The 19,590-nt window shown below is 40.9% G+C and overlaps 1 protein-coding gene across 35 annotated transcripts in view; it reads right to left on the bottom strand.

The window, feature by feature from the left end:
* LOC148423271 (homeobox protein PKNOX1-like) overlaps positions 1-19,590 on the bottom strand; it is a 200,194-nt gene that overhangs the window by 53,133 nt on the left and 127,471 nt on the right. For 25 of the 35 annotated variants that reach the window (XM_088414723.1, XM_088414719.1, XM_088414728.1 and 22 more), the window contains one exon: positions 6,588-6,660. The exons of 9 other annotated variants lie outside the window; for them this stretch is intronic. In XM_088414723.1, the coding sequence (XP_088270849.1) occupies positions 6,588-6,660 (73 nt within the window). Of the gene's footprint in view, positions 1-6,587; positions 6,780-19,590 lie in introns of all 35 variants that reach the window. One more of the 35 variants, XM_088414742.1, reaches the window with a different exon arrangement.

Below are 19,590 nucleotides of genomic sequence, written 5' to 3' on the forward strand. Positions count from 1 at the left end.
CCAGGTTCAATTGCAGTTTTCACCTGCCTTCCTGTGTGAAGTTCTCCCTGTAACCGCATAGGTTTCCTCTGGGCATTCTGGCTTCAACCCCAATTCCCAAAACATTCATGGAAGGTACACTTGACACTCTAAAATGTCCTTACGTGTGATTGTGAATGGTTGTTCTGCATTTTATCTTTTTTTTGTGGACATGTTGAAATTTTGTTTCATGGTGTGTTGATTATAGACCATTTGCTTTCTGTTCTGTATAAATATTAGTTCCTGGTTAGCTCATTTCATTCTTGCAAGTGCAAGAGAGCGATAACGGTCGGGTGTGAGGGAAATCGTAAGAAGACATGATTGAACGCTATTCCTGTTGCTGCTGTTCCATTTAGTTGATAGGCGGCTGAAATATTTATCGCGGGTTCAACGTGATTGGGACCCGTGGTAAGGAAAAGAAACTTTTAATGCTAACACATACACCAGATTCTTCAAACTCCATTCGCTACCAGTGAATGGCTGTTTTTCATTGTGTGCCTGCGATTGGTTGGCAACCAGTTCAGGGTGCCCCCTGTCTCTGCCCAAAGACAGCTGGGATAGGTACCAGAATTCCAGGTACCCTTTCCAATATTAACAACTTGTTCAGCTGGTATCTGTTAAATTTTGCACTCCAACCACTCCAACAAATAAAAAAAGGGTTTCTGTCCTCCCACCCAGCATTTTTAAGGATCTTCTCAGATGGCGAAACAACAATAAACGATAAGATTTCACAAACCTAACTGGAGGCCTTTTTATACAGTTCTTTTAAATTCCCTAAACTCTATTGCGCCGTTGAAACTTAAAACTCGTCCGTAGCGGCACACTCCGTGGTTTACGGATGAAACGCGTACGTGTAAATTGTTAAGTAGACAACTTGAGCGTAAATGGCGAACTAAACTCGAGGTTTTCCGTCAGGCCTGGTGCAATAGCTTGCTGAAATATAAAGAGGTTGTTAGGTTAGCAAAAACAAATTACTTTTCCAAAATGATTAGTCTTAATAAAAACAACCCAAAATATTTATTTGACACGGTAGCACAGCTAATGCAACAGCAGCAGATTAATCATAGTTCCCTCCATTCAGCACACGATTTCATGCAATTCTTTACTCAGCGGATTCAGCTTATAAAGGATGAAATAAAAAAGGCAGCGCCACTTACCCCCTCGGCTGTGATTATTGATGCTAGTTCGCACAATCAGGTTCAAGAAAGTCTGGTTACCCTGTCCCAGTTTGATTTAGTATCCCTGGAGTGTCTTACACACCTGGTTAATGCAGCAAAGCCGACGTCCTGCATGCTCGACCCGCTTCCAGGCAAACTCGTTAAAGACTTATTCCCGGTCTTAGGGTCATCTGTCTTGAATATTATCAATCTGTCAATCTCCTCTGGCATTGTACCTGAAGCTTTTAAGCCTGCCGCTATTCAACCATTACTTAAGAAACCACACCTAGATCCTGAAAATCTCTTTAACTCTCGGCCAGTGTCACACCTTCCCTTTATTGCCAAAATTCTTGAGAATGTTGTAGCACAACAGCTTAGCGATTTTATGATAGATAACAATAGATTTGAACTCCTTCAGTCAGGTTTTAGGGCCACCCACTCAACTGAGACAGCCCTTGTAATAGTGATGAATGATCTTCTCTTAGCCATGGATTCCAACATCTCATCAATATTATTATTGCTTGACCTTAGTGCCGCATTTGACACTATTGATCAAAATATTCTTATAGAACATCTTAAATCATGTGTTGGTATCTCAGGATCAGCACTTTCTTGGTTCTGATCTTACATCTTGGGAAGGACGCATAGTGTCTCTTATGGCAATGCGATCTCTGAATCTTTCTCCGTCTCATGTGGTGTCCCGCAGGGGTCAGTACTTGGTCCCTTACTGTTCAACATCTACATGATTCCTCTTGGCGATATTATACGTAAACATGCTATTAGTTTTCATTGCTATGCTGATGATACCCAACCGTATATGCCTTTAGAAATAACAGATCCGTGCAAGTGCAGTAAACTGGAGGCCTGCCTTGCCGAGATTAAACAATGGATGTCTTCCAATTTTCTGCTTCTCAACCCTAGTAAAACAGAGATGTTAATTATCTGCCCGTCTCATCATCAGCACTCAATTAAGAATACCACGTTGAACCTGGAAAACTCTACTATTTCCCAAAGTAGTTCTGCAAAAAATCTCGGCGTGATATTTGACTCAACTCTCTCCTTTCGAACACATATTAATAACATGACAAGAACAGCGTTTTTTTTCACCTTCGCAAAATAGCTAAAATTCGCCCTATTCTTTCTCTTAGCGATGCAGTAACGTTAATTCATGCATTTGTTACGTCGCGCCTAGACTATTGTAACGTTTTGTTTTCTGGACTTCCCATGTCCTACATTAAAAGTCTGTACAGAATGCAGCAGCGAGACTATTGACAAACACGAGAAAGTTCGATCATATTACTCTGATTCTAGCTGACCTGCATAGTCTTCCAATACACGTGAGATGTAATTTTAAGGTGCTGTTTATTACTTATAAAAATTTTACACGGTTTAGCTCCTTCCTATCTCGTCGACTTAGTATCACCATATGTTCCGTCCCGACAACTTTGATCACAAAATGCCGGTTTGCTATCGACCCCACGGGCTAAAAAGAAGTCTGCGGGATCAAGGGCATTTTCCATCCGCGCGCCAGTACTATGGAATGCCCTACTTATGGAAGTTCGCACAGCCACCTCAGTAGAAATTTTTAAATCCCGACTAAAAACACATTCATATTCAAAAGAATTTAGTTAATTGAGCCTGTCTGCAGCTTTCTTCTTTTTTCCTTTTTCCTGCCCCCCTCTTCCGGCTTGGAGAGGGGGCTAGCTAGACGATGAGGGTTGAGTTGACCCCATTTGGTCCTGCACTGATCGACCATCGCGGGTTAGGAGATCGGCCGTCTGCGGTCCACTTGGTTGGAATGTGGGATGGTTCCTGCCCAATGACTTTGCCTGCTGTCAAGACATCACTGCACTGTATAGCACTATGTTTTCTGTAATCTATATTGTTTATGTGTATGTCCGTATTTGGTACATGCAGCATCCACTTCAACCTGTGGGCCTGGAAGGGGGCTCCTCCCACCTGTGGTCCCTTCTGGAGGTTTTTGATTTTCCCCAAATTGGGGTTTTTGTGTTTTTCCTTCCCCTTCTGGGAGGTTTGACAGGGGATGCTGTTATGTACCTTACACTGAAAAGATGTCTCAGTACGACTTCTTTTTTCAAAAGAGGTCTCCACAAGAGGTCTTTTCATCTTTGAAGCCCTTTGAGACTTCGGTGATTTAGGGCTATACAAATAAAATTTGATTGATTGATTGATTGATATTGTTTTCACACTGTATCCAACCGTATCATTCTTAAACTATATCGAATCGTATTGAATTGCTCTGCCTCAAAAAATATCGTTTTTGAATCGAATTGCAACCTGTGTATCTTGATACATATCGAATTGGCTTCATGCCAGAGATTACCAACCCTACTTTCAATGTCTGTTAATTTTTTTAAGTGTTTATACCAAAACAAAGAGTGCATCAAAGTGCCTGAAACTTAAAAAAAAAAAAAAAGAAATTCATATTTTATTGCAGATACACTTCACATTACAAAACCTTTTCCCTGGGGTCATCAGCACCCCCCCAGCTGACATCACCTTGCGCCTCTCCTAGGGGGCGCGCCCTACTATATGAGAAGCACTGGCCTACAGCTAGGGAATGTGCCCACCTTATGGAAAACATTCTTTACAGGGACAGAATAGGGGAGGGTGAAAGCCTTTAAAATCCTCAGCACCAACATCAGCAAGGATTTCACCTGGTCCACAATACCTGACAGATCATCAAAAAGTCCCAACAGTGATGATACTTTCTGAGGAAAATGAAGAAATGTGGCATGTCAGCAAAGATTCTCAACAACTTCTACAGATGTATCATTCAAAGTGTCCTCACCACCTCCAGTCCGGTATGGCAACTGTACAGCAAAAGAAAGGAATGCGTATGATCAAGACCTTACAGTGCATCTGTGGAGCTGCCTTCCTCTCATAGCTGGACATTTACCACACCAGTGTTCTGTGGAAGACGAACAACCTCTTCAGGGAAAATCCACACCCACAAAACAACCTGTTTGAACTGCTGCCATCAGGCAGGCACTAACGGAGCCAGAGGGCCAGGACTGCAAGGCTGGCTAACAGCTTCTACCCATATGCCATCAGGATTCTGAACGAATCCCTCATGCACTAATCTGCCCCATCACCAATCACTTTATTGCACGCACACATGCACCTTACAAACCCTGCACAGTGCAGGAAAGCTGCTAACTACATAATATTTTGCACTACATGATATTTTACACCAGGGGTCTCAAACTCCAGTTCTCGGGGGCTGTAAACCGGCATGTTTTCCATACTGCTCTCTTAAACACAGCTGATTCAAAAGATTAGAATCATTTTCAAGCTCCTGCAGAGCTTGCTAATGAGCTAATAAGTTGATTCAGGTGAGTTAATGACGTAAACATCTAAAACATGGAGGATTGCGGCCCTCGAGGACTGGAGTTTGAGACCCATGTTTTACACTATCATCCATATGTACAGTGATCCCTCCTACTTCGCGGTCTCAGATATCGCGGTCTCAATACTTCGCATTTTTTTCCAGAAAAAAAAAAAAATCATTTAAATAATGTGCCAAAATGTAAAAAAATTGAAAAAAGCAAAAGTACATTATACAGTACTGTATTAATCAAATAATGAAGTAATATTAGTTAATAACTATGTTAAGAATTCTTCAAGCTTTAGAGTTTGTGACATTTTTTATCTTATTTTGAAATGCATGCTTTTAATTTGTCGGGTCCGTTGCCTTTCCGTTTCCTGTTTTACACTCTCTGTGCGTCATTCGGCTCGTTACGGTGACGTAGTGAATGACATCGTAAGCTCATATTTATAGTTTATTATCATTTATGTTGATAACGCACGCTACTGCCTATGTTTAGTAAGCGATGAGTGTTTATTCTGTTTATGTGTTTGTTTGTGTAGAGGTTGCGCTTTATAGTTAGTAGTTGTTAGTTGTTGCTAACCCGCTAATGTCGGCTAAAAATACAGTAAATTCATAGATTAAGTGTTTATATGTTAGTTTACTGACTTCAAGATTGTTGTTGAGTTATTATTCAACAGATACTACATCATACACCAAACATGAGCCAAAATAAATGTGAAGTTCAACGTGTTCACTTGCGTACTCTTTCACCGGAGTCTTGGTGCAGATAACCAGTCCTGAGAACAAATTCTCAACAAACTAAATCATATTAGTTATTTAATGAATATACAATAATGTTAATAAGGATAATGTAATGTTAAATAATAGGAGAAAGGATATAAAATAGGCAAAAAATACAAAAAAAAAGGATTGTTTATGGTTACTGCGGCTATATTGGGGCGTACATAGAAATCTAGGAACTGATACCCTACTTCGTGGGTTTCAGACTTTGCGGGGGGTTGACAGCCCCCATTAACCGCGAAGTAGGGGGGATCACTTTAGTTTGTTCTGTTTCACATTTACTAGATGAATGGTTACATTGTGCTTTAGTGTCACCGGTCAGTTGGAGTTCGCTATCAACACCGCGTTCATGGCAAAGTTGTGAAACTATTTCTGCGAATACATGTCGTCATCCTTGTGTTATGTTTATGTGTCAGAACAGTAATATAGTGGATATATTCAAGTGCCGCATAGATTTGGCTTGGCTAATGCATTAGCTTGTTAGTAGTGGTGTGTGTGTGTGTGTGTGTGTGTGTGTGTGTGTGTGTGTGTGCGTGCGTGTGTGGAGAGCTAACTCCTCAGATGTTACTAGTTGAACGAGTGTTATGAATATGCTCTTTCTAAGCATGGATAATTATGAATGTTGGGTTCTTTTATTTTTGTATGACTAATGTACACTTTTTACATAATTGAGTGAAATTGTTACTTTTAGATTCATCAGATATTGAGATTCTAAATGTGTGTATGATTATACTGTATAGGCAAATGTATGTTTAGAATGTTCGTGTAAAATATATTTTATAAATAATGCAATTATCCATTCATCCATTTTCTTCAGCCGATTGGCTTGCTGGTACCTATCCCAGTCATCTCGGGGCAGCATGCGTTGGACTGGTTGTGAGCCGATCGCAGGGCACACAGAAAAGAAACAACCAGTCACACTCACAATCACACAGTTAAGGGAAATTTGGAGAGTCTAATACACCTAGCATGCATGTTTTTGGAATATGTGAGGAGACCGGAGTACCCATGCAAGCATGAGAAGAACATGCAAACGCCACACAGGAAGACCAGGGCAACTTGGAATTGAACCTCTGAACTGTTCGGTGGATGTGCTAAGGAGTCTGCCATGGAACCAACCTGTAATGCAATTATTTGATTGAAAATATCTTTGTGCAGCCTTTTTTATATAGTGTGAAATGCTAATGTATCATATAACTTAATTTTTTTTAAAAAGGTCGACCCTATTCTAGCCTATAACGAACGCATAACGAGGTTGAATAAGTGTGTGTTGTACTCACAGGTCTGTTGATTCTGAGGGCCAACATGTTATGTGCCTCTTCTTGCAGGCATCCTCTTTCAGTTCTAAGATCTCTGACATGAAAAAAAGACGACTGTATTTGAGGACGGTCATGATGACACGTCAGGCATAAGGTTATTCGAAGGTGATTATCGCCAGACCAAGGTCCCCCCGCCTCCTGCCCACTGGCCCCCTGAAAATATACAGGGTGTTAGAGAATGTTTGAGCCCATTTCGTAGGCAAATAATTTTGACAATTTTCATTGGAATTACCTAAAATTTTCACAGAAACGTTTCATTTTTTTCTGTGTAACGTTTGGCAGTTCTATCTTTTGTTTTTAATAAAAAGTAGAACAGGATACAGTCATTTCATATTCCATAATATTACTTTATCAGTGGTGGTACTTCAGAGCCAGAAAGGCCTAATATAACCTGACATTATCAAAACTATAATAAACTATAGCCCAGAAGCGCTCGGGCATTCGCTTGAATAGCTGAAGGTTTCTGTGCAGTGTGCAATGGCATATTTTTGTTAAACAGATGCAATTGCCAATCGAGTCATAAAAACACATGCAAGAAACCTCACGTAGAACGTGACGTAAGTGGACGCTTACTGCAGACCCGCGGTGCTATATTGATCCAGCATGTTTAAATGTGGAAGCTGTTAAATAAAGTAATTAAAAGTACAGAAAAAAACGTTGCTCAAATTATTATTAGGGCCTGAGCAGTGACCGCTGCGAGGTCCCTATTGTTCCTCCCCAGATTATTATTAGGGCCAGAGCAGTGACCACTGCGAGGTCCCTATTGTTCCTCCCCAGATTATTATTATTATTATTATTATTAGGGCCCGAGCAGTGACCGCTGCGAGGTCCCTATTGTTCTTCTCCAGATTATTAGGGCCCGAGCAGTGACCGCTGCGAGGTCCCTATTGTTCCTCCCCAGATTATTATTAGGGCCAGAGCAGTGACCACTGCGAGGTCCCTATTGTTCCTCCCCAGATTATTATTATTATTATTATTATTAGGGCCCGAGCAGTGACCGCTGCGAGGTCCCTATTGTTCTCCAGATTATTAGGGCCCGAGCAGCGACCGCTGCGAGGTCCCTATTGTTCCTCTCCGGATTATTATTATTATTATTGTTATTATTATTATTATTAGGGCCCGAGCAGTGACCACTGCGAGGTCTCTATTGTTCCTCCCCAGATTATCATTATTATTAGGGCCCGAGCAGCTACCGCTACGAGAGCCCTCTTGTTTTTCTCCGGATTATTATTATTATTAGGGCTCGCGCAGTGACCACTGCGAGGTCCCTATTGTTCCTCCCCGGATTATTATTAATATTATTAGGGCCCGAGCAGCGACCGCTGCGAGGTCCCTATTGTTCCTCCCCAGATTATTAGGGCCCGACAGCGACCGCTGCAAGGGCCCTATTGTTCCTCTCTGGATTATTATTAGGGCCCCAGCAGTGACCACTGCGAGGTCCCTATTGTTCCTCCCCAGATTATTATTATTATTATTGGGGCCCGAGCAGTGACCACTGCAAGGTCCCTATTGTTCCTCCCCAGATTATTATTATTATTAGGGCCCGAGCAGTTGCCATTGCGAGGTCCCTATTGTTCCTCCCCAGATGATTATTATTATTAGGGCCCGAGCAGCGACCGCTGCGAGGTCCCTATTGTTCATCTCCGGATTATTAGGGCCCGAGCAGTGACCACTGCGAGGTCCCTATTGTTCCTCTCCAGATTATTATTATTATTATTATTATTATTATTATTATTATTAGGGCCCGAGCAGCGACCGCTGCGAGGTCCCTATTGTTCCTCTCCGGATTATTAGGGCCCGAGCAGTGACCACTGCGAGGTCCCTATTGTTCCTCCCCAGATTATTATTATTATTATTATTATTATTAGGGCCCGAGCAGTGACCACTGCGAGGTCCCTATTGTTCCTCCCCAGATTATTATTATTATTATTATTACTAGGGCCCGAGCAGTGACCACTGCGAGGTCCCTATTGTTCCTCCCCAGATTATTAGGGCCCGAGCAGTGACCACTGCGAGGTCCCTATTGTTCCTCCCCAGATTATTATTATTATTAGGGCCCGAGCAGCGACCGCTGCGAGGACCCTATTGTTCCTCTCCGGATTATTATTATTAGGGCCCGAGCAGTGACCACTGCGAGGTCCCTATTGTTCCTCCCCAGATTATTAGGGCCCGAGCAGTGACCACTGCGAGGTCCCTATTGTTCCTCCCCAGATTATTAGGGCCCGAGCAGCGACCGCTGCGAGGTCCCTATTGTTCCTCTCCGGATTATTATTAGGGCCCGAGCAGCTACCGCTGCGAGAGCCCTCTTGTTTTTCTCCGGATTATTATTATTATTAGGGCCCGAGCAGCTACCGCTGCGAGAGTCCTCTTGTTTTTCTCCAGATTATTATTATTATTAGGGCCCGAGAAGCTACCGCTGCGAGAGCCCTCTTGTTTTTCTCCGGATTATTATTCTTATTATTAGGGCCCGAGCAGCTACCGCTGCGAGAGCCCTCTTGTTTTTCTCCAGATTATTATTCTTATTAGGGCCCGAGCAGCTACCGCTGCGAGAGCCCTCTTGTTTTTCTCCGGATTATTATTAGGGCCCGAGCAGCTACCGCTGCGAGAGCCCTCTTGTTTTTCTCCAGATTATTAGGGCCCGAGCAGCTACCGCTGCGAGAGCCCTCTTGTTTTTCTCCAGATTATTATTATTATTAGGGCCCGAGCAGCTACCGCTGCGAGAGCCCTCTTGTTTTTCTCCAGATTATTAGGGCCCGAGCAGCTACCGCTGCGAGAGCCCTCTTGTTTTTCTCCAGATTATTATTATTATTAGGGCCCGAGCAGCTACCGCTGCGAGAGCCCTCTTGTTTTTCTCCAGATTATTATTCTTATTATTATTTTTATTATTAGGGCCCGAGCAGCTACCGCTGCGAGAGCCCTCTTGTTTTTCTCCAGATTATTAGGGCCCGAGCAGCTACCGCTGCGAGAGCCCTCTTGTTTTTCTCCAGATTATTATTATTATTAGGGCCCGAGCAGCTACCGCTGCGAGAGCCCTCTTGTTTTTCTCCAGATTATTATTAGGGCCCGAGCAGCTACCGCTGCGAGAGCCCTCTTGTTTTTCTCCAGATTATTATTCTTATTATTATTATTATTATTATTATTTACTGTGCAGCGCTTTTCCATTTTTGAGGGCCTAAACATGCACGAAAAGTCACCAAAATTTGCACATTTGTCGGGCCCGGTGAAAAATTGGATATTTTTGTGTTTCCCAAAACAATGCTAAAAAAATGGCTCTGCAGCGCCACCTAAGGTTGAAAAAGTGCACCTGGTCCCGGCCCGTTTGACCTAGAGCTACGAAAATTTTTAGGCATATGTAGGACCTAGAGACCTACAAAAAAGTCAGCGCGAGCCATGTGCTCAGATGTACAGAAAAAGAGTTATGAATTTTTGAATGTGCATTTTTGGCCCATTTTTGCACGTTTGCAGGTCCCAAACTGCTCCTTGTTTCTCCTAAACGCTATACTCAATCGCCTTCAAATTTGCTGTGGTCCATATTCACACATAGGGGCACAAGTGGGCAAAATTTGGTGCAGATCCGCTGACATATATGATAGGGGCGTGGCTTCAAATTATGTGTTCAATTTTTCCTTCGCCAAGAGGGACAAAAACCTTAATAACTTTGATGTACTATCTTAAAAAAATCTCAAGTTTTTTTAAATACCTACTAGCGCCGCCTAGTGGTTGATTAAAATGTTATTTTTTACACTTTCATGTATTGTGCTCAGTCTGTTTGAGTAAAACAAATGAAAATTGGTCAGAATATCATTAAGACATGGGATATTAAGGTTTTAAAATTTTACAACTTTTCGATAATGGGCGTAGTCTGCACGCCACCTCAAAGTCAGATGACTCGCCAAAACGAAAAAAGTGGCTGTAATTGGCCCCAAAATGGCCTTATGAGTGGAAAATAGCCTCTTACTCCCGGCCCATTTGACCTAGAGCTACAAAAATTTGTAGCCTTATGTAGGACCTCGAGCCCTACAAAAAAGTCAGCGTGAGCCATATGCTCAGATGTACAGAAAGAGAGTTATGAATTTTTGAATGTGCACCTTTGGCCCGTTTTTGCTCATTTGCAGGTCCCGAACTGCTCCTTTTTTCTCCCAAACGCTTGACCCGATCGACTTCAAATTTGCTGTGATGTTTTATCTGACTGTGAGGTTCAATTGTTCAAATTTTCGTGACGATCCGCAATCAAATATGTTGGGGGCGGGGCTTCATATTAAGCCTTTGATGATTACTTTGCCACATGTGAAACAAACCTTTATAACTCAGCTTTCCAAGCTTGGAAAAATCTGAAACTTCACAGACACATGAAGACTCAAGCCCTTAACACATGTGTTTAAAAAAATCTTAAATTGCTTATAAGGCCACCTAGTGGCAAACAAAAATGTCAGTCTGATTTCTCGCGAAAACGAACAAAATTGCTGTCTTTGGACCCAGATGGTCTTATCTTTTCTAAACATTACATATTTAATGGATTTCCAATGCGGAATACACCTATCAACGTATTTTTTGCTATAGTGTGAGCGCCACCTAGTGGCAGCCAAAAATATAGCATTTTTTAAACGTTTTTATGTGTTTAGCTGAGCCCTTTGAATTAATATTGCTGAAATTAAGTCTGACAAGCCTCTAGACAGCCTTGCTGACCTCCATTAAATTTTACGAAGTTTCGCTAATGGGCGTGGCCTCTGTGACCATTTTCATTCCGAAGCTTTATCTGTCCAGTATAAGTTGCTGTAATTTGACCCAGATGATCTGATCTTCTCACAATTTCACACATTGGATAAAAATATTCTCCTGAACATAGCGACAAAAATATATTCCAGTTTAAAGCTAGCGCCACCTAGTGGCTGCAAAAAAAGTCATTCGTCGAAAGATTACAGTCAATCCTGTTTGGTTTGACCTACAGCTATGAAACTTTGTAGGCTAATGAAGGACTGTAAGACCTACAAAAATGTCAATAGAAGTGATGTGCTAGGATGTACAGAAAAATTGTTATGAATTTTTTTAATGTGCAGTTTTGTCCCATTCTTAGACATTAGCTGGTCTCAAACTAGTGCCTTTTTCTCTTAAACGAGACACCCCATTACCTTCAACTTTGGCATGAATCATTATCCAACTGAGGGGCACACATAGTCCAAATATCGTGAAGATCTCTTGACATAAAAGATGCGGGCGGAGCTTCAAATTATGTTTAATACTTCCTTCGCCATGAGTGACAAAAATCTTAATAACTCAGCTATGACTGCTTCAAAACATCTGAAACTTTCCTGGGACTTTAAAAGTCATGCAATAATACAGCTATGTGATAAACTTTCAAATCATTTACAGCGCCACCCTGTGGCGGACTAAAATCTCATTTTTTATACTTTTATGTACTGTGAAATGCCTGTTTGACTAAATGAACTCAAAAATGGTCAGAAAAGCTATGACACATTGGAACATTAAGGTTCTCAACTTTTATGACTTTTCAATAAAGGGCGTGGCCTCTATGCCAACTCTAAATTCGATGTCTCGCGAAAACGGTAAAAGTTGCTGTAATTGGACCTAGACGATCTGATATTTTTAAAACTTCGTTTATGGGATGGGAGTCCAATGTGAAACACACCTACAAGTCTTTTTTTTATCATAGTACGAGCGCCACCTAATGGCAGCAAAAAATTTAGCAAATCCTGAATGTTTTTATGTACTCTGCTGAGCCCCTTGAAGTGATATCCCTTAAATGTTTTCTGAAAAGCCAGTGGCCATGCCTTATGCCCCCCACAAATCAGTACGATGTTTCGACAGTGGGTGTGGCCTATATGGCATTGAAAGTCACAAAATTGGAACAATAAAAGCTGCAGTAACTCCACCCACATTGTCCCACCTTGTCTAACTTTGACATATTTGGTAAGAGTCCTGCACTGAAGTCATCTACAACTACTTTTTCATCGTTATTAGTCCTTGTTCATACCCCGACCTGTTCATACCCCAACGTGCACAGGTCTGCGAGGGCCCTTTATAGCTGCTTGCAGCTCTAGTTCTTATTATTATTATTTACTGTGCAGCGCTTTTCCATTTTTGAGGGCCTAAACATGCACGAAAAGTCACCAAAATTTGCACATTTGTCGGGCCCGGTGAAAAATTGGATATTTTTGTGTTTCCCAAAACAATGCAAAAAAAATGGCTCTGCAGCGCCACCTAAGGTCGAAAAAGTGCACCTGGTCCCGGCCCGTTTGACCTAGAGCTACGAAAATTTTTAGGCATATGTAGGACCTAGAGACCTACAAAAAAGTCAGCGCGAGCCATGTGCTCAGATGTACAGAAAAAGAGTTATGAATTTTTGAATGTGCATTTTTGGCCCATTTTTGCACGTTTGCAGGTCCCAAACTGCTCCTTGTTTCTCCTAAACGCTATACTCAATCGCCTTCAAATTTGCTGTGGTCCATATTCACACATAGGGGCACAAGTGGGCAAAATTTGGTGCAGATCCGCTGACATATATGATAGGGGCGTGGCTTCAAATTATGTGTTCAATTTTTCCTTCGCCAAGAGGGACAAAAACCTTAATAACTTTGATGTACTATCTTAAAAAAATCTCAAACTTCATAGACACATGGAAACTTATGCCTTTAAGTCCTTTGAAAAAAGTTTTTTAATACCTACTAGCGCCGCCTAGTGGTTGATTAAAATGTCATTTTTTACACTTTCATGTATTGTGCTCAGTCTGTTTGAGTAAAACAAATGAAAATTGGTCAGAATATCATTAAGACATGGAATATTAAGGTTTTAAAATTTTACGACTTTTCGATAATGGGCGTGGTCTGCACGCCACCTCAAAGTCAGATGACTCGCCAAAACGAAAAAAGTGGCTGTAATTGGCCCCAAAATGGCCTTATGAGTGGAAAATAGCCTCTCACTCCCGGCCCGTTTGACCTAGAGCTCCAAAAATTTGTAGCCTTATGTAGGACCTCGAGCCCTACAAAAAAGTCAGCGCGAGCCCTATGCTCAGATGTACAGAAAGAGAGTTATGAATTTTTGAATGTGCACCTTTAGCCCGTTTTTGCTCATTTGCAGGTCCCGAACTGCTCCTTTTTTCTCCCAAACGCTTGACCCGATCGACTTCAAATTTGCTGTGATGTTTTATCTGACTGTCAGGCACAATTGTTCAAATTTTTGTGATGATCCGCCATCAAATATGTTGGGGGCGGGGCTTTATATTATGCCTTTGATGATTACTTTGCCACATGTGAAACAAACCTTTATAACTCAGCTTTACAAGCTTAGTAAAATCTGAAACTTCACAGACACATGGAGACTCAAGCCCTTAACACAAGTGTTTAAAAAAATATTCAATTGCTTATAAGGCCATCTAGTGGCAAACAAAAATGTCAGTCTGATGTCTCGCCAAAACGAACAAAGTTGCTGTGTTTGGTCCCAGATGGTCTTATCTTTTCTAAACTTCATATATTTGATGGGTTTCCAATGCGGAATACACCTAACAACGTATTTTTTGTTATAGTGCGAGCGCCACCTAGTGGCAGCCAAAAATAGAGCATTTTTTAAACGTTTTTATGTGTTTAGCTGAGCCCTTTGATGTAATATCGCTGAAATTAGGTCTGAAAAGCCTCTAGACAGCCCTGCTGACCTCCACCAAATTTTACGAAGTTTCGATAATGGGCGTGGCCTCTACGACCATTTTCATTCCGAAGCTTTATCTGTCCAGTAAAAGTTGCTCTAATTTGACCCAGATGATCTGATCTTCTCACAATTTCACACATTGGATGAAAATATTCTCCTGAACATATCGACAAAAATATATTCCAGTTTAAAGCTAGCGCCACCTAGTGGCTGCAAAAAATGTCATTAGTCGAAAGATTACAGTCAATCCTGTTTGGTTTGACCTACAGCTATGAAACTTTGTAGGCAAATGAAGGACTGCAAGACCTACAAAAAATTCAATAGAAGTGATGTGCTAGGATGTACAGAAAAATTGTTAAGAATTTTTTTAATGTGCAGTTTTGTCCCATTCTTAGACATTAGCTGGTCTCAAACTAGTGCCTTTTTCTCTTAAACGATTCACCCCATTACCTTCAACTTTGGCATGAATCATTATCCAACTGAGGGGCACACATAGTCCAAATATCGTGAAGATCTCTTGACAGAAAAGATGGGGGCGGAGCTTCAAATTATGTTTAATACTTCCTTCGCCAAGAGTGACAAAAATGTTAATAACTCAGCTTTGACAGCTTCAAACCATCTGAATCTTTCCTGGGACTTTAAAAGTCATGCAATAATACAGCTATGTGATAAACTTTCAAATCATTTACAGCGCCACCCAGTGGCGGACAAAAATCTCATTTTTTATACTTTTATGTACTGTGAAATGCCTGTTTGACTAAATGAACTCAAAAATGGTCAGAAAAGCTATGACACATTGGAACATTAAGGTTCTCAACTTTTATGACTTTTCATTAAAGGGCGTGGCCTCTATGCAAACTCAAAGTCTGATGTCTCCCCAAAACGGTGAAAGTTGCTGTAATTGGACCTAGATGATCTGATGTTTGCAAAACTTCATTTATGGGATGGGAGTCCAATGTGAAACACACCTACAAGCCTATTTTTTATTATAGTACGAGCGCCACCTAGTGGCAGCAAAAAATATAGCAAATCCTTAATGTTTTTATGTACTCTGCTGAGCCCCTTGAAGTGATATCCCTTAAATGTTTTCTGAAAAGCCAGTGGCCATGCCTTATGCCCTCCACAAATCAGTACGATGTTTCGACAGTGGGTGTGGCCTATATGGCATTGAAAGTCACAAAATTGGAACAATAAAAGCTGCAGTAACTCCACCCACATTGTCCCACCTTGTCTAAATTTTACATATTTGGTAAGAGTCCTGCACTGAAGTCATCTACAACTACTATTTCATTGTTCATAGTCCTTGTTCATACCCCGACCTGTTCATACCCCAACGTGCACAGGTCTGCGAGGGCCCTTTATAGCTGCTTGCAGCTCTAGTTATTATTATTAGGGCCCGAGCAGCTACCGCTGCGAGAGCCCTCTTGTTTTTCTCCAGATTATTATTATTATTATTATTATTATTATTATTATTTACTGTGCAGCGCTTTTCCATTTTTGAGGGCCTAAACATGCACGAAAAGTCACCAAAATTTGCACATTTGTCGGGCCCGGTGAAAAATTGGATAATTTTGTGTTTCCTAAAAAAATGCAAAAAAAATGGCTCTGCAGCGCCACCTAAGGTCGAAAAAGTGCACCTGGTCCCGGCCCGTTTGACCTAGAGCTACGAAAATTTTTAGGCATATATAGGACCTAGAGACCTACAAAAAAGTCAGCGCGAGCCATGTGCTCAGACGTACAGAAAAAGAGTTATGAATTTTTGAATGTGCATTTTTGGCCCATTTTTGCACGTTTGCAGGTCCCAAACTGCTCCTTGTTTCTCCTAAACGCTTTACTCAATCGCCTTTAAATTTGCTGTGGTCTATAATTAGACATAGGGGCACAAGTGGGCAAAATTTGGTGCAGATCCGCTGACATATATGATAGGGGCGTGGCTTCAAATTATGTGTTCAATTTTTCCTTCGCCAAGAGGGACAAAAACCTTAATAACTTTGATGTACTAGCTTAAAAAAATCAAAAACTTCATAGACACATGGAAACTTATGTCTTTAACACCTTTGAAAAAAGTTTTTTTCAATACCTACTAGCGCCGCCTAGTGGTTGATTAAAATGTCATTTTTTACAGTTTCATGTATTGTGCTCAGTCTGTTTGAGTAAAACTAGTGAAAATTGGTCAGAATATCATTAAGACATGGAATATTAAGATTTTAAAATTTTATGACTTTTCGATAATGGGCGTGGTCTGCACGCCACTTCAAAGTCAGATGACTCGCCAAAACGAAAAAAGTGGCTGTAATTGGCCCCAAAATGGCCTTATGAGTGGAAAATAGCCTCTTACTCCCGGCCCATTTGACCTAGAGCTACAAAAATTTGTAGCCTTATGTAGGACCTCGAGCCCTACAAAAAAGTCAGCGCGAGCCATATGCTCAGATGTACAGAAAGAGAGTTATGAATTTTTGAATGTGCACCTTTGGCCCGTTTTTGCTCATTTGCAGGTCCCAAACTGCTCCTTTTTTCTCCCAAACGCTTGACCCGATCGACTTCAAATTTGCTGTGATGTTTTATCTGAGTGTGAGGCACAAATGTTCAAATTTTTGTGATGATCCGCCATCAAATATGTTGGGGGCGGGGCTTCATATTATGCCTTTGATGATTACTTTGCCACATGTGAAACAAATCTTTATAACTCAGCTTTACCAGCTTAGAAAAATCTGAAAATTCACAGACACATGGAGACTCGAGCCCTTAACACAAGTCTTTAAAAAAATCTTCAACTGCTTATAAGGCCATTTAGTGGCAAACAAAAATCTCAGTCTGAAGTCTCGCCAAAATGAACAAAGTTGCTGTGTTTGGTCCCAGATGGTCTTATCTTTTCTAAACTTCATATATTTGATGGGTTTCCAATGCAGTATACACCTATCAACGTATTTTTTGTTATAGTGCGAGCGCCACCTAGTGGCAGCCAAAAATATAGCATTTTTTAAACGTTTTTAAGTGTTTAGCTGAGCCCTTTCATGTAATATCGCTGAAATTAAGTCTGAAAAGCCTCTAGACAGCCTTGCTTACCTCCACAAAATTTTACGAAGTTTCGATAATGGGCGTGGCCTCTACGACCATTTTCATTCCGAAGCTTTATCTGTCCAGTAAAAGTTGCTGTAATTTGACCCAGATGATCTGATCTTCTCACAATTTCACACATTGGATGAAAATATTCTCCTGAACATATCGACAAAAATATATTCCAGTTTAAAGCTAGCACCACCTAGTGGCTGCAAAAAATGTCATTAGTCGAAAGATTACAGTCAATCCTGTTTGGTTTGACCTACAGCTATGAAACTTTGTAGGCAAATGAAGGACTGCAAGACCTACAAAAAAGTCAATAGAAGTGATGTGCTAGGATGTACAGAAAAATTGTTATGAATTTTTTCATAATGCAGTTTTGTCCCATTCTTAGACGTTAGCTGGTCTCAAACTAGTGTCTTTTTCTCTTAAATGATTCATCCCATTACCTTCAAATTTGGCATGAATCATTATCCAACTGAGGGGCACACATAGGCCAAATATCGTGAAGATCTCTTGACATAAAAGATGGAGGCGGAGCTTCAAATTATGTTTAATACTTCCTTCACCAAGAGTGACAAAAATCTTAATAACTCAGCTATGCCACCTTCAAACCATCTGAAACTTTCCTGGGACTTTAAAAGTCATGGAATAATGCAGCTATGTGATAAACTTTCAAATCATATACAGCGCCACCCAGTGGCGGACAAAAATCTCATTTTTTATACTTTTATGTACTGTGAAATGCCTGTTTGACTAAATGAACTCAAAAATGGTCAGAAAAGCTATGACATATTGGAACATTAAGGTTCTCAACTTTTATGACTTTTCATTAAAGGGCGTGGCCTCTATGCCAACTCAAAATCCGATGTCTCGCGAAAACGGTAAAAGTTGCTGTAATTGGACCTAGACGATCTTATATTTTTAAAACTTCATATATGGGATGGGAGTCCAATGTGAAACACACCTACAAGCCTATTTTTATCATAGTACGAGCGCCACCTAGTGGCAGCAAAAAATATAGCAAATCCTTAATGTTTTTATGTACTCTGCTGAGCCCCTTGAAGTGATATCCCTTAAATGTTTTCTGAAAAGCCAGTGGCCATGCCTTATGCCCTCCACAAATCAGTACGATGTTTCGACAGTGGGTGTGGCCTATATGGCATTGAAAGTCACAACATTGGAACAATAAAAGCTGCAGTAACTCCACCCACATTGTCCCACCTTGTCTAAATTTTACATATTTGGTAAGAGTCCTGCACTGAAGTCATCTACAACTACTTTTTGATCGTTCATAGTCCTTGTTCATACCCCGACCTGTTCATACCCCAACGTGCACAGGTCTGCGAGGGCCCTTTATAGCTGCTTGCAGCTCTAGTTATTATTATTATTATTTACTGTGCAGCGCTTTTCCATTTTTGAGGGCCTAAACATGCACGAAAAGTCACCAAAATTTGCACATTTGTCGGGCCCGGTGAAAAATTGGATATTTTTGTGTTTCCCAAAACAATGCAAAAAAAATGGCTCTGCAGCGCCACCTAAGGTCGAAAAAGTGCACCTGGTCCCGGCCCGTTTGACCTAGAGCTACGAAAATTTTTAGGCATATGTAGGACCTAGAGACCTACAAAAAAGTCAGCGCGAGCCATGTGCTCAGATGTACAGAAAAAGAGTTATGAATTTTTGAATGTGCATTTTTGGCCCATTTTTGCACGTTTGCAGGTCCCAAACTGCTCCTTGTTTCTCCTAAACGCTATACTCAATCGCCTTCAAATTTGCTGTGGTCCATATTCACACATAGGGGCACAAGTGGGCAAAATTTGGTGCAGATCCGCTGACATATATGATAGGGGCGTGGCTTCAAATTATGTGTTCAATTTTTCCTTCGCCAAGAGGGACAAAAACCTTAATAACTTTGATGTACTATCTTAAAAAAATCTCAAACTTCATAGACACATGGAAACTTATGCCTTTAAGTCCTTTGAAAAAAGTTTTTTAATACCTACTAGCGCCGCCTAGTGGTTGATTAAAATGTCATTTTTTACACTTTCATGTATTGTGCTCAGTCTGTTTGAGTAAAACAAATGAAAATTGGTCAGAATATCATTAAGACATGGAATATTAAGGTTTTAAAATTTTACGACTTTTCGATAATGGGCGTGGTCTGCACGCCACCTCAAAGTCAGATGACTCGCCAAAACGAAAAAAGTGGCTGTAATTGGCCCCAAAATGGCCTTATGAGTGGAAA

This window comes from Hippichthys cyanospilos, chromosome 5, assembly GCF_059441005.1.
Source record: "Hippichthys cyanospilos isolate Australia breed blue-spotted pipefish chromosome 5, RoL_Hcya_1.0, whole genome shotgun sequence".
Taxonomy (NCBI): Eukaryota; Metazoa; Chordata; class Actinopteri; order Syngnathiformes; family Syngnathidae; genus Hippichthys; species Hippichthys cyanospilos.